The sequence below is a fragment of the Corvus cornix genome, chromosome 1A, assembly GCF_000738735.6.
Source record: "Corvus cornix cornix isolate S_Up_H32 chromosome 1A, ASM73873v5, whole genome shotgun sequence".
Lineage (NCBI taxonomy): Eukaryota > Metazoa > Chordata > Aves > Passeriformes > Corvidae > Corvus > Corvus cornix.
The window spans coordinates 35,676,184-35,691,549 of NC_047057.1; the positions used below are offsets into that span (position 1 = coordinate 35,676,184).

Consider the following 15,366-nt stretch of genomic DNA (forward strand, 5'->3'; position numbering starts at 1 on the left):
AGTCAGTATGAAATATTTTGGCATATAGTCTTTTGATGGAAACTGGGGGAAAAGAAGACCAAAGAAATAGTATGTCTTGTGTTGTACATGTTGTGTTCTGTGCAGTAATAGCAGAATAGCATGTGTCATTTAGATAATATGGAGGTAGTTTACCAAAGGTATCTGCTGATCTTGTAACCACAGGAATGACATTTTTGCAGTGAATCAGTCACCAGGCAGTTAGCATGAATCTGCAGCTGTGGTTTAATCAGCTTGGACTACTTGAGTGTATTTGATTTTTGCCCAAATTTACACAAGGGATTCATACATATATATTCCGCTCCAGTCTTGTAAAAATTTGGACTCATGCCTAAGTTTGATTTCATGAATCGACTGCCAAAACCATGCAGTAATATTTTTGAATATAAAAGGTTTCATGGCACGGCATACTAAGCTGTATCTAGAAATGCTGTGGCTTTATTCTGGCAGGAGTCACCAGGTGGTGCTGTTAGACACTTAGCTACCTTTTTCCTCAGTATCTGAACTGGGCAAAGTACTTGCTGAAGTGCTCTGAGGCCAGTTTTGTGTGTTGGTTTCTTTTGGAAAGGAGGTAGTGATCCCTGAAGGAATTCAGTCACTTCTATAACCTCTGTAATTAGAAATTTAATCTCTTAAATTCGTAGGTAAATTGATACAATATAAAATCTTGAAAGAAGGGCTCGAATGGAAGGAAGGGCTGAACCTCTTCTGGTCTATTTAAAAATATCTTTAGATATTTCAAAAAAAATAAATGATACAAAGGAAGTACCAGGCATTGCATCAATGATTTCCTCTCCTGTGGGAAGCCAGTGTTTCAGACTGCAGCATGTACCAGTGCTCAGCAAAAGAATGATGATGTTTATTAACTTAGTACAAACTAGAAGAACATTTTCATCTAGTGATAAGAGATTTAGGTACATAACTCCAACAGGATAAAGGCAATAACATCTTCCAGGAAGCACTTAAGTGTGTCTGTGCTTTTCCTAATGTTCTCTGGTTCATTGATTTGTGTATTTGAGAATGCTGTAGTTTTCAGGATGCTTCTTACATTCAGAATTATGCAGTAGATCATAGCTGATCCTTAGTAGTAATGGCAGCTGCTTTTTTTGTAACATTTCTGGTCATGCTGTCTGGAAAGTCACTGGTAATAACAACAGTTGCATTAGAATGAAGGTTTTTATTCCTTATTTGGGCTGAACTTAAAATACAGGTTATGGTCTTAACACCTCTAAATAGGACTAACAGAGAATGTAAATTGTTATTTTCTAATGATGTTATACTCTTTTCTTGCAGACCTACTGGTTCACATTAGTTAAGTAATGTGTACTTGCTATCAGGAGCTCCACAGGAAAGTTTTGAAAATCCCTTTTAAAATGTGTTTAGGTTTTTCCATAATATAAAACATATAGTAACTGTTACTGGAAGTGTAGAGTGAAAGCCTGGTGCTTTTTTGAGTGGACAGCTCTTCATCTTCTGCAGTAGCTGCAGTGCCCTGAGATCTCCTGGTTGATATATGGGGCCATAATGAGGTCTGCTGCAGGTTCCTGGCTGGTGAATGTTGCATTTCAATGATATAAACCTGGTAAAAATGCTCCCTTTGACTTTAGTGGGCTTTCCGTCAGATTTAACACACAAGTTATAGAGCTAGATACAAATTAGAGAGTTCATTTGGTTTGATCTGTATCACTACCATATGCATTTAAAAACATATTTCTTCCTGATTTTAATTATGTTTCTACAACATTCAAAGAGCTATGTAGATTTCTTCTGCTCTACTAACTAATTTACTCCAAGAAAAATCTTTTGCCGTGAAAAGTGCATTACAAAAATCTTATTTTCTCTCAGCAATGTGTGTGAATAAATTAAAGGAACTTAATTATTTTCAGAATAAGACAAAACAAAAGAATCGAGCCTTGGTAGTTAAGCGAAGAATTATATTGTTTAGACTATCTACAAAGGGCCAGACTGGCAGGAAAGCTAGGAGACTCCAATGACAATTGCAAATGCTGGTTCATGTTTCTGCCTGAAAGATTTTGTGGATTTGTTTTTTTTTGTTCATAAGCTTTTTGCTTCAAGCTCCCCTCTTTATAAGTGCACATTCAAAATACTACTTTGCAGTAGAAGAATCTACAAGCTAAAGGCATGAGAGAAATATCTTCTGCCTCCTCATTCTCTTCCCCTTGCCAAGAGAGACATGTTAATGGGATTAGGCTTTGTCTGTTCTCATTTTGTCTGCAAGGGTGGACATAAAAAAGACCATGTGTCCCAGTGCAGCACTGGTGGTGTAGTCGCTAGATTTAGCTTAGCAGGCTGTAGCTTCCTGAGAGCTCAGTGAGGTTGCTTAGGGCAATGCAACCCGGTCACATCCCGTAGTCCATTTCGGACAATCCCGCGATGTTGCTCCGGCCAGCTATCAGCGTTACAGCCAGTGATGGCGAGGAAGGCGAGAAGGGTCTGTCATAGGGATTTGAGAGGACTTTAATCACATCTTGCCCCTGCGACCCCCAGAGACAGAGAGACCTCGTGGTCTGGGTGCGGGGGGGTTTTGTCAGGGCCCAGGGGCGGTCCCTGGGCAGGCTTGGGGTACAGGAGCAAATAGGGAGAAACCGAGGGAGTGGCCAAGGCTAGGGCAGGGGGGAGCAGGAAGGGGAACATGGCGTCATGAAAACAGTGGGTTAACAGACTACCACAAACTGGGAATAAGTCATCTTTGCTTATTTGTTTCTGGGGCTTGTGGCTTCAGCACAGAAAAATGGAGATGTAGATGCTCGCTCAGGTGCCAGTAGTAGTGATGCTGCTGTAGAAGCCTGCCCACAGACGAGTGTGCTTACCTGGAGCCAGGAAGTTGGAGCCAGTTTCGCTGTATCTTTTTTGCTTCTGCTTGAACTACTGATAAAAAGCTAAATATGTCTGGACTGATGTAGTGCAGCACAGATGCTAAGCAATTAGTGTCCATTTGCTCAGCGGAAGTAAGAATTGGTGTGCTGGGCATCCAGAGAATGGGCTTTGTGGCCCATTTTTATGTTGGAAGTTGATGGTTGGAGAAATCATGTTCCTCCAGTGAATTGCTTGGCACTGGGAAGTGGTGCATCTGTCAGACTGCAAACTACATTTCCCAGCTGTCCTTTGCATTGTTAGTGATCTCCTCAATTTTGCAGGAGATGATACAAGAAATTGTTGTGACTGGAACTGAGTTAATTAAAGAAGGGTCTTTAGCTTTGATGATTATCCAGTCAAATGATGCAAACCACATCCTGAACAAAGAAATGGAGGCATGAAGAGCTAACCATTTTTTTCAGTCTGAGTTCCAATGAGAAAGGGACTACCATCTAGGCTATGGGTCTTCAATGAATTACATATGAAGTTGGCTCAAACTTGTCGCACACAACTTCAGAGTGGTGCTTCACTCACCAGAAAGTGTGACTGTAACATGAGCAAAAGTTGCTCTGCGTCTGTCAGGGAGACCATTTGGACTGAAAAGGAAGACTTGTATGTGGCCCTCCAGTATTGGAATTGTATTTGATACATTTTTGGTGGGGCAAACTAGGGATACCAAAACTTTTAATCTTCATTTGTACATTCAGAAACTTCTATATGCGAGCATCTACCTACACATTATTGGTTCAGACTTCTTGGTGAAGATACTGAGTAAGAAGACTTTAAATGATATAGAGTGTTGTTTTTCTATTCATGATTTATCTGAAATGTCATGTTCTGTGACTTTTCAAACAAACATAGTTTATAAAAGACAAATTGGAGGATTTTGGATAGAAGGCAGAAAACTTGATGTTTTCTCCCTGCCTTTAAAACATTTGTTTACAGCTTAGGAAAAAAAAAAAAGAGAAATGTCTTTGAAGAGACAAAAGCAAAGGAAATGTCAGATTGGATTTTTAAAGTGAACTTTACTACCAAGTCCATTATTTCCTGCGAACAAATGCAGCAAAACTTTCAGAATTGTTTGAAAGCTTTTGTAGATGATGCATGTGCACTTCCGTTAGCAGTTTCTTGTACACTTATATCTGCACTTTGTCATGACTAACAATGCACTTACAGATGTGAACAGCTGTTCTTTTTGAAATTATTTGGATTCTCTGCTTCTTCTGAAATCTTGCCGAAATGCTTGCCGAAAAGTAGACTGCACAACAAAACTACCCAGTAATTGCTGTAGGATCTCATGACTAAATGAGAAATTAAGCACACAGAAACCTCTGTAAATGTTGTCCCACATTTCTGGGGGCAAGTGGCAAAGTGTTTGATGTGGAGTGCTACCCAGGTACAGAAAGAGGAATGGAGAAGAGGAAGAGGGAATATGTTGGATTTTGATTCACGTGGAGAGAAAAGCTGAAGACTACTTGTGAGACATCTGGCTTTCCTCTGGGCAGTTCAGTCTTCATGTCACCAAGTCTGAAAGATAGTAGTGATCAGGCTCTTCCACTCAATCTGGAAATGATGAGCAAATCACAGAACAGCTGGGGTTAAATGACTTATAGCCTATTTAACAGAAGCAAATGTCTGTGTTTCTACTTACACATAGAAACCATGGGAAGAACTACACTATAAAAACCATGTTTCCTTGTCAGACTTCTCAGGTAGGGATCAGACTCATGTAAAATGGCTTATGTTTAATACCATAATAATTGCTTAATTAATTTATTTCTCTAATGACTCTCTTTTCATTTCCATTCCCTTAGGGATACATGCCATGAACTCTTGGGACATGTGCCTCTACTTGCTGATCCCAAATTTGCACAGTTTTCGCAAGAGATAGGACTCGCTTCACTGGGGGCATCTGATGAAGATGTTCAGAAATTAGCCACTGTGAGTCAAAATCTTTTTGTGGCATACTCTCTCATCTCTCCTCCTTTTTAGCTGATGAACTGATGTGCATTGTCTTATTAGAGCTGACTACATTTTCAGGTTCCAGGTGACTGTGATGTGACAATCACAGAGCTTTAGGTGTTCCATTGTTTTTAAGAAGACCAAAGCTGATCACACTAGGTAATCAGTTTCACTTTTTATTTGCAATAATCACCAATTTTCAGGGCTAGCTGAGATGAATTTTGTCTGCTTTATGGTGCTGGAAACAAGTAAGAAAGGTAAACTTGGAAAAAAACCCCCAATCTAAAACATTTTGATGTGTGCTCTGATCTCTAGACTATTAGCTCCTCCACAGGTGGCCGCTTTGGCTCTTAGCACTGGTATTTCTGTACTCACTGTTCAGTTTTGCAGCTCTTAGTTGTATTGCAGTGTGTGATGGATTTTAAGATGACACTGCATCCTTGCCTGCTGCTTCCCTTGGAGAATGCATTGTTACTAAGCCAAGGCTGTGCAGCAGTAGATCTAGATCAAGACCAAGTGCCTCAGCTGGGAGATGGATTCTATGTTGCATCAAGTGAGGCACACAAGCTAGCAGACAGTGTGAACTGTCTGTGTGTTAAAGCTGTTAGATGCTGCTGCTACTGGAGCCTCATGGCCTTTGTGTGAGGGACCCTGTCAAGTTGTCATGACTCTCTGCTCCTGACCACCTGTGAGCCCTGCTCTATTGCCATGTTCCACTAACTTGAATGCAACTCTTTGCACCATGACATAAATTAGTGACCACTGGTCTTTACCACTTGCTTTGTTCAGTTGTGTTGACTTACTGTGTATTTCCTTTTGTGGATCCTGTTGAAACTAATGCTGCAAATAATTTAAGGAACTATATTGGATTAAAAAACCTGCACATTTAAAAAGCTTCATGTTTAAACATTTTTTATCTTCTGAAAAATTCTTTGAGCAGTGGAATTGGTAACTTTAAAACTTTTGCAGCATACTGCTGCTTTTCTATACAAGAAGCGCAGTGGGGTTTTAAAGGCTTGGAAATAAGTGTTGGATGTGGAGTCAAATTAGGTTCAATTAAACTGTAGAAGTTTCGATGCACTGGTTTAGCAGAGGTTTAGAGTCCTATCTGCCAAAAAAGGTGTTTGTACCCATTTGCTTGATTTGAATCCTGTAGCCTTCCAGAAGAAGACACTAAATTTAATCAAACTGGCTTCACTCCTTAGTTAGACAGGCTCGATATCTTGCTCATGGCCAACTCCTCTCACATGATTCAGGGTGCATTCCTGGTTTTTCTAATGGATGTCTGTGGAGAAGAAACTGTTGCTTGTATGGAGAAATCATGAAAGTTGAGTGGGTATTTCCACATTTGCTTGGGAGGGACTTAGTAGGAAACAGACCTACCTTGCCACAACATGCAGTCTCAGGAGAAACCACCTAACTGGCTGTCCCTGTAAGTACTTTGAGGAAAATGATATGCCCAAATATTTCACCCCAAAATAACCTCGGATGACATGGGCCTATTACAGAGGACAAAGTTGGTACTGGTCTTTTTGGGTAGAGATACTAATATAAAGTGACCTGTGAATATTATATAAATGCTTTTACTCCTCCCCCCCACAGAAGTTCCCAGTTATGACTGACTGCGTCATTTGAACAATGAGCTGCTCCTGAATCACAAAGCAAAAAATAAAAGAAGACAGCTGAATCACTTTCCCTTATCACACTGAGAATTTGATATCTGAGTCAAAGTTGATTTCTCCTCCCATGCTGGAAATAGCTCTTTCAGGTGGAAGAGACATTTGGAAAGAATCTCGTGGTGTTATTTTTGTAGGAGCACAATGAGGGGCTGTGCTCCCCTGGCGCAGATGCTTGACAAATACAGAGATGTTACTTGCCCTAAAATGTGCAATGTAAACAGCCAACTTGAGAGCAAGTAGAAAGAATATCTCTCAGTGGTGAGGGTGAGGAGGCCAAGAAATTCATTCAGCTGGGCACCAAATGTCACCTGAGGTGCCATTGACTAACTTTTGCTGTGTTCAGTCCCATTTCCATCCTAGATAAAAACAAGACAGATGCAGCAAGCTGAGAAAGGCTAGCCAAGAGTCTTAACACAGAAAAGCATTGCATGTTCTAACAAGGCAACTTCAAAGTAAATAGGGAAACAAATGGAGAGAGAGTATACATATTAATGAATTGAATCAATATGCCCAAAGCAAGCTTGCCATTAGCATGACCTGTTTCAAAAGACAGTGACATTAAGTGCTGAGCCATTACAGGGAGGACAATGGGTTTAGGAAGAGAAGAAAACACCTCTTAGGAATTCAGACCAGAAAGAGAAGAATTATTACAGGTGATTTCATAATCTTTTGCTCCATTCTGCTCTCAAAAGACACTGTGTATCAGCTTTGATAGATCTGCTCTTTGTGCCCTGTTAGCTGCAAAGGAAACTTCTGAGGTTTTTGTCCCTGCAGGGCTGACACACTGGATGTAGAGCAAGCTGGAGCCTGGTGCCTGGGCAGATTAGAAGTGTTTGGTAAACTGCAATTAATCATGTCTGTGCAGCCCCACTGAGGGCAGGAATTAAATGGGAGAGCGTTGCAGGGGCCCTGGTGCTGGCCAGCTGGAGGGAGAAAAGTGACCAGCAGGGGAAGAGAGCTGAAAAGACAGTATGCAAGTTCCCTTCATCCTCCTGGGATCTTGTAGTCAGGTGGGGGAAAGAAGAAAGAAATTGCTTCTGCTTTGTCATGAGAGTGGAATATTGAAAGACCTAAAAGACCTTGTTTGTAGTGTTTGTTGAGAGATTCCATTTTCATTTACAATCTTTTAGAGGAAAAGAGGAAAGACACAAACAAAAAGGTGACTGAGATTATGTTACTGAAAGAGAGGGAAATATTTGCACCATCCACTTTTTTTCATGGAGTGTGGTATAATGCAGTTAGTGGTTGAGGAAATGCAATATTGGCCATGCATATCTGGGTTCTAATTTTTATCGTCATCATTACTTATATCTTGTCCTTTTCTGACTGACTTTCTAAAACTGCTTTTGAGCTGATTTTTCAGCATGTCTGGTCTTCCTATTTTCACATAGTACAGAAATAAAAAAGGCTGTCTTTTCTGCTTACCTATCAAACCATAAAATATAGAGAGGACTTGACATGAGGTATTTCAATTAATTTATATAGTATATAATTTACAACATTTAACAGAACATAACGTAAGGTTTTGTCAGGAAAATTGTACCAAAAAGTACTTCTCATTTTACATTTCAGTGTTATCTTGTAATTTGTGGACTTGGGAGCTGTCTTCGTAAAGCTGCAAGTTGCTAAGGCAGGAACCTGCCTGTCTTGCTAATGGCAGAAATGACTCCTGACTCCTGCTAAGTTGTTTCAGCACAGCTCAGGTTGCCCCTTCTAGATGTAGTTTGTATAGGATGTGTTTGTGTAGGTGAAATTCAGTGGGTGGCAGCTCAGAAAAGAGGTTAGCAGGGTGTCTTTTTGATGCAGTTTATCACCAAATCTTTCCTCCCAAGAATTTGGTCATTAGGGCCTAATTAGTTGCACTAAGTTTTTTCCCCAGTCATTTCTCACTGGCAGTTACATTTAAACATTCAGTTCTTTAGAGCTGTAAAACTTTCACCTTTTCATCTTTCTTGATAATATTTGTTCTTGTACTTTAACAGCATGGGACAGTAGAAATCAAGAAATTTCTTTAGTTCTTGCTGTCCTTTACGTGGAAAACTACAAAAATTGCTTTTAAGTTTGAAGGAATTGTGTGTGATGAGATCTTGTAAGTGCATTTCAGGCTTGTTATGAATCTAAAGGTTTTGCCTTGCCCGGAGGATGACTGAGGCCAATAGTTCATTTCTAAAGCTAACTTTAATTTATCTGTGTATGTATCACACACAAAATATTTTAAAATTATATACTGACTTAAAAACAACATTCAGAACCACCTCTCTGGGTTGTGCTAATTCTTGTGACTTTACTTGCCTGTCTTCCCTCAGAATCTATATTATCTGGTCTTGTTGATATCATTCTAGTCCTTTTCCCATGCTGAAGATCTGGCACATAATTCAGGAAAATTCTCCATTATGTTTCCTGAGGAGATAACCAGAATGGACGAAATGGGAGCATTTTGGATAAAGACTGAGTAGGATTTAGTAAGTTAGGAAAGACTTAGCATTCATGGTCTCACTAGATAGAACAGCCTCTCATCTTCACAAACAACAGATTAGATTTCCTACAGGGGCTATTTGGTACTGCTAGGCTGTAAGTACAGTTTGTGAACTGACTTACTGTCTTCTGTCATGGATGAGCAAATGGAGCTGAAAAGAAAATTTGAGATTTCGAACATTCCCACTGTACATCTGAAAAATCAAGACTGCCTGTGTGTTTCTCATTTATAGTTGTGAAATCATTGATAGGGAACTGACCCTCATTGTAAGCCTGTGACCACTTCCCCTGCTGAAGCTATTCTACATATAAAAATAATTGTGTATTGGCCAACTGAAATCTGGTATTACAGCCCAAGAGCTATGGCAGTCACTGAGCATACTGAAATTTAACATTCAATCTCTGCTTAGTCTTTTTTCTGTATCCCAGTTGCATGCCATGTATGTGTGACAGATGCCAAGGGTGACCACAGTGAGTACCTTAAATCCAGTGGTGACATAATGGAATTTCTTACAAAATTGTTACTTCCAGCTATACCTGTAGTTAGTGAATAAAGAAGCAGCATGAAGAGCTGGGAGTGAATATGACTTAAAACTGCTTAAGTAAATTTTGGTGGACTTACAGGAGACATGAAATTACATTGATTTGGGCTGTCTGTCACTTAAGGGGCATGAATCAATTCCCAGGGTAAAAGCTAGGATACTAAAGCTGAAATCAAGTATGATGGATCACTATAGACAGACATTGTCCTGCTATACTATGATCTGTACTGTTCATCAGTAGATGGCTTGGACAGTGTTTCTATTCCTGCCTTTGTCCAGGCAAAACCACCTACATGCAGATGTATTTGGAAATTGTCCAAGTATGAAACCTGAAACTTTAACAAGAAGCAGAAGTGGAAGCTGATGAAATGTTGTGGCTTTCTTGACCATTACAAAGTCACACAGGTGTGTTTGAATCAGGAGGAAAGGATAACTTACTGATGGATTACTTTGTTTGGTGAGGTATTGCTGGGCTCACTGACTGCTGCTCTAAGAAATTCTGTAATTTGTGGTCTTGCTCTAAAAAATGTTCTAAAGGAATTAATAAAAAGTAATGGTCTCCATTTTTAAGGGTTTCTTTCAGCAATACTTTTCAATAAAGTAGCTGAAGCATGATGCAAAGTCCTTCCTATGCATAATCAAAAAGGTGGGCAGAAAAGATAGTACATATGTCACAAAACAGGAGTAAATGGGGAAAAAAAACCACTGTAGATTCCAGGGATCAATATTTAATATTTTAGAATCTGCACTGTTCTCCTGAAGTGCATTTTTACAGTCATTCTGTCAGAGATTTTTGGCACAAGAAGAAAAATATCAGCAGAGATACTTAACCAACTTTAAACTAGCACTCCAGATTGAAGAGTTCCATTGCTGGAATTGGGAGATAATGCTCAATATTTTCTGCAGGAATTGTGCAGTCTGCTAAGGCCTTTACTCTGGGTTTGGAGAGTCCTTTTCCAGGTTTGGATCTGTAAGAATTGCTGTGCTGGTCAGGGCCCTGGCTGGTGACTTGTGCCCATCATAAATAGCTGCTTAGGGGCGATGCAAGAACTGGATGAGCATATCTGATTAGTTTCAAATGTTTTCCAAGCTTCTCACCATTCAGGAGCTTGGGGAACTCTTGTTCCCACAAATATGGCTTCTATTTATCTAATTATCCTGAAAGGATTTCTGTCCAGAGGCAGCTGTTTATGTTTGAAGACACGTAAATTTTTAGTATCTGCAGTAACTTTGGCAATGAGCTCTATGGCTCAACTATTCACTGTCTGGTGAACTGTCTCATTTTGTTGTTTTTAACCTGATTCCTACTAGGTTTTTGTAAATGAAGAGAGAGTGATCAAGTCATCCCTGTAGGCTTCTATATGCCATCATGACTACAGAACACATTTTCTTGCTTAGTTCTCTCCTTTCCTGGGTTGGGAACCAATTGTTTGTTTAGTCACTCCTCATGCTATTGCAGATGTTACTCCTTCCCTGAATCCTTTCCACCTTTCCAGCGAGAACTGAAAAGGAGACAGGGTGTCTCAGTCACCAGGCTGTGGAACAGGGCAAATGAGCAGCTTGAACGCTAACCTGAGTTTTGATTAAGAGTAGCACTGTGGAGTCAAGTCAGTTTTGGATATACCTGCTATAGAAGTAGGGGCCTTTTGTATGGTAGGAAGAGTGGACGTGGTGTTGTAGAGCGGACACAATTTGTTGCTTAGGGATGAAAGAAATAGCCTGGATGCAGAAGGAAAGTAGGATTCAGTGGATCCATCTTGCATTGCCATACAAGGATGAGTCCCTCCAGTTTCTGATCAGAAAGGGGTACATCAGCTTAGGATGTGTTAATCTCGAAAAGAAACATCTTGTGCTTTGTCCCTCAACATATTAAGAAGGTGAAAGAGGGCTCACCTGTTGCTATGAGGGTGCCCAGTTGGTCAAGTCAGTAACTTGCATCTTGAAAGGATCTCATGTTGCCCTAACCGACATGTTTGTGCTCACAAGTAACTGAAACAGAGTTGTTCTATAATGTACTTATAAATTTGTATCCTTGGGCACAGCCCTGTAATGAGGAAGATGCAAGAGAGAACTAATTTGACTTAATTGGGAGCAGAATAGAAATTAGAAATTTTACTGTAGAAATAATATAGTTCATTTTAGACAGGATGCGATTTATGAAGATCAAGCCCTAAGCTGTTAGAAACGCTAAAGAAAAAGGCTCTATTAAAATAACAAATTGCAGCCAGAGACTGGGTTTGCTTTTGTTTCTTGTAGCGTTTTGTTTCCAAAAGTGGTTAGATCATACTCTGTGAGGTTACTGAACTGCAAATGCAAATTTTCATGCACACAAGTAATACATTTTGACATAGAGGTTAACAAGAGAATGGTGCAAATTTCACACAGCACTGGCTTGCTAATTACCTTTGTTTATTTTCAGAACCAACTTCATTTTCATTAAGAAATTGCAGATTCTGCAGTAGTAATCTTTGCCAGTAGTTCAATAGCTCACACTCTGAACGTTTGCTCTGCTACAGTAGTAATGAAAGTGAGCCTGAAAAATAGCTTAGGAAAAAATTGTGGAATTTAGGAGTGCATGCACGTGACAAGCATCTGCCAATTCTGTGTTGGATCCAGTTGAGATAGGTTGAGGAATGGATGAAAGGCGTCTATGAATTTTGATAGGATTTTTTGCATATTTGTTTTCTCTTTTGACCTAGAGTTGATAATATATTTGCAAAAAGGCATAAAGTGTGTTTTATAGAACATATGTAACCAGGACAAAAGAAAGTACCCAGCATAAGCTTCCAGTTAGCAACAATAAGACAAACATTTTGGGTAACAACTACTAACAAATCACTCATAAGTGACAGGAATAAAGGTTTAAATGTGGGTGGGGGGGGGAGGGAAGGGGGAAGCAATAAAGGAAAGATTTGGAATGTATTGCTACTGCTGTTCCTGACTGCCCCTGTGTTTTCACCAGCATGTAGAAGGAAAGAGAGAATCCTGGGGCTCTGTGTAGGTATCGTTCACACTGTGACACCTTATTTAAATAATTAGTGGACATCCTCCAGCAGCGGCACACAGGTATATGGGGAAGTGAAGGAGTTAGAATGTGGCAGCTCATTTCAGCCATGTCTAGGTCTTGCTTAGGACTGAGGGAATGTCTGTGCTGTGGGTACGCAGGTAGAGGAGTTGGCTTTACCCGTGCCTTCCATGGAGCCAGAGCAGCTGAGGAGTGCTGTGCAAAAATAGCTTTGGTGACTGCAGGGAGGGGTCTCTTTGGAGCAGCTCCTTGCATGCAGCTGCCTGGTTACCTGGCTGGGACCTACAGTGGTGTTGGGGTGGGCCAGCTCCAGGCTCCCTTTGCTCAGGGATCTGTGCATCCTGCTGCACTGTGCCATGCAACGATGGCTGCTACCCTGCATACCCAACCCTCATGTCCGGGGTCAGTGACCCCATCAGGAGAAGAAAGCCAAGAGATTCTGCACTCAGGCAGAAAACAAAACAGTTATGTGTAATCACAGAGTCCAAGTATCACAGAATGGGTAAGGTGGGGAAGGACCACAATGGACCATCTGGTCCAACCTCCCTGCTCAAGCAGGGTCATCCTGGATCACATTGCACAGAATTGTGTTCCAGATGGTTCTTGAATGTCTCCAGTGAGGGAAACTTCGTGATGACTCTGGGCAAAGTGTTTCAGGGTGTGGTTGCCCCCACAGTAAAGTTCTTCCTCAAGTTCAGGTGGAACTTTCTGTGCATCAGTTTCTGCCTGTTGCCTCCTATTTTTTGGCACCACTGAGAAGAGCCTAGCTCCATTCTCTTGACACCCTGCCTTCAGATACTGGTAGACATTGATGAAGTCCCCTCTCAGTTGTCTCATTTCAAGGCTGAACAGGCCCAGCTCCCTCAGTCTGTCCTCTTAAGAGGGATGCTTTTGAGTCCCTGAGTCATTTTCATAGTCTTTTGCTGAAATTGCTCCAGGAGCTCCATGTCTCTCTTATAATGAGGAGCCCAAAACTGGACACAGCACTCCAGATCCAGCCTCACTGAAGTTCTCAAACCATGCACTATTCTTTCTACTGTCTGGGATAGTTCAGTAAATAATTTTGCTAGCTATTATGCATAACCCAAATAGTATCATATGGAAAGAGTCTCAAAATATGTACCTGTACGGAGCTGAACAGATCCTAACCTAATGTTCACAACCACAGGAGTGGACATACCTCATGTGTACAGTCTAATTATCTCAGCCAGCATGTTTGAGTGCTTTCTTTGTATGCACAGATTAAAGTAAGGAAGTAAGACAAAATACTGCTGGCATCCACAGAGAGCTAACTATGCCCAGGGCTTAATGACTTAATGCTGCAACTTTGGAAGTGGTTTTTATGCCTGTCATCACCTTTCTATCAAGTGGCATCAAAGTGTTGGATGGAGTATGGTTCCATAAATTTTTAATTGAGAAGTTTTTGGGTGATCTACCATAATAATTTTGCAAGTATAGCTTAATTATCTATTTATAGGTCCAATGCTGATGGTACAGAAGGCCAGGGGACAGTTTGCCATTGCTTTCAATGAGCTAGGTCTGTGGGCTAAATACTAACCTCATTTCCTTGTGTACTATCTCCTAAAAGATGTAGAGTTGTACACATCCAAATGAAAGTAGAATTTGTTGCTGTAAAATTAATATTTATAATTTACTTGCCAAAACCTCTTATTTTGAAATACGGGTTTCTGTGGGGATGAAGTTGATTCTGGAGGACACACGATTTTGCAGTTTTGTCTCTTTCTTTGTCTAAACTCGTGTGGTACAGCATGCAACAAATTCTGTTAGCTACTTTTTAGAGCTAGCAGGCCTTCTGAAGTTACTGCGTAAAGGTTTTTGATATTTTATTTGTTGATGATTTTGGAAAGTTGAAGCAAATACTCTAAACCTGAAAGCATTGTTGAAGCCAAAGAGAAGATTACAGACAAGGGCCTTGTGGCTGTTAATTTTGGTTGTTTTAGTTTGGTTCCAGCCGTGGTTGAAATTGTTGCAGTGCAAGGTCAACAGAATTTCAACATGATGGTGCCCTTTCAGGCACATTTTGAACAACTCCTCCATGCTCTTATCTGCTTGTTAGTTTGCTTTTGTGTCAGACATAGTGTTAGTTTAGACTGGGGAGCCTTGTTTCAGTTATTAGCTGTAAGTTTTATATATTCTGTACCTTGTAGAGAATTTTCTATAGATCATAACTGTGACATTCATAAAGATGGCGTCTACTAATAGTGCTAGATAAAGCAGTTTAAGTTCAGAGCTTTTTCAAGACATGCTGGAAAGAGTGGGTACTCACAGATTATAATTTTTTCCTATAAAGCATATTACTCTTTTTTTCCCCTTGAGATTTTTGTTCCCTACCTTGAATCAGTAGGCTGTAATTGTAATAATTATATAGTTTGACTACATAAAAGTAGCTAAAATTATAGTTTAACAAGACATTTTACATCTCTCGAATGTAAACACCTTTATAGGATTAATTTTTCAGCTTTGAATAAGCATATTAACTTATGTACAGATCCATACTATACATGTGCAATGAATTTAGGACCTATACAAGCACAGAATTCTTGCATATACGTGGGAGTCTCATCACTAGTGACAATTTTGGAGTGATCTTCACATTTGGTAAGTCACTTCAGACCACAGGCCCTGTAAATTCCTCTGACTTTGATACAGTAAAGAGCCATAATCTCTCTGCTCACAGGTACCTGCTCAGTTTATTTTTTCCACCTTGTTGATTACACATTCATGTGATTTGCTTTGTGTTTACACACTGCTGGCAAGTAAGTCAGTG

The 15,366-nt window shown here is 40.2% G+C and overlaps 1 protein-coding gene across 1 annotated transcript in view; it reads left to right on the top strand.

Annotated features, from left to right (window-relative positions):
- Positions 1 to 15,366, top strand: part of TPH2 (tryptophan hydroxylase 2) — a 50,868-nt gene that overhangs the window by 17,345 nt on the left and 18,157 nt on the right. The window contains 1 exon segment of the mRNA XM_039570168.1: positions 4,710 to 4,836. Coding sequence (XP_039426102.1) covers positions 4,710 to 4,836 — 127 coding nt within the window.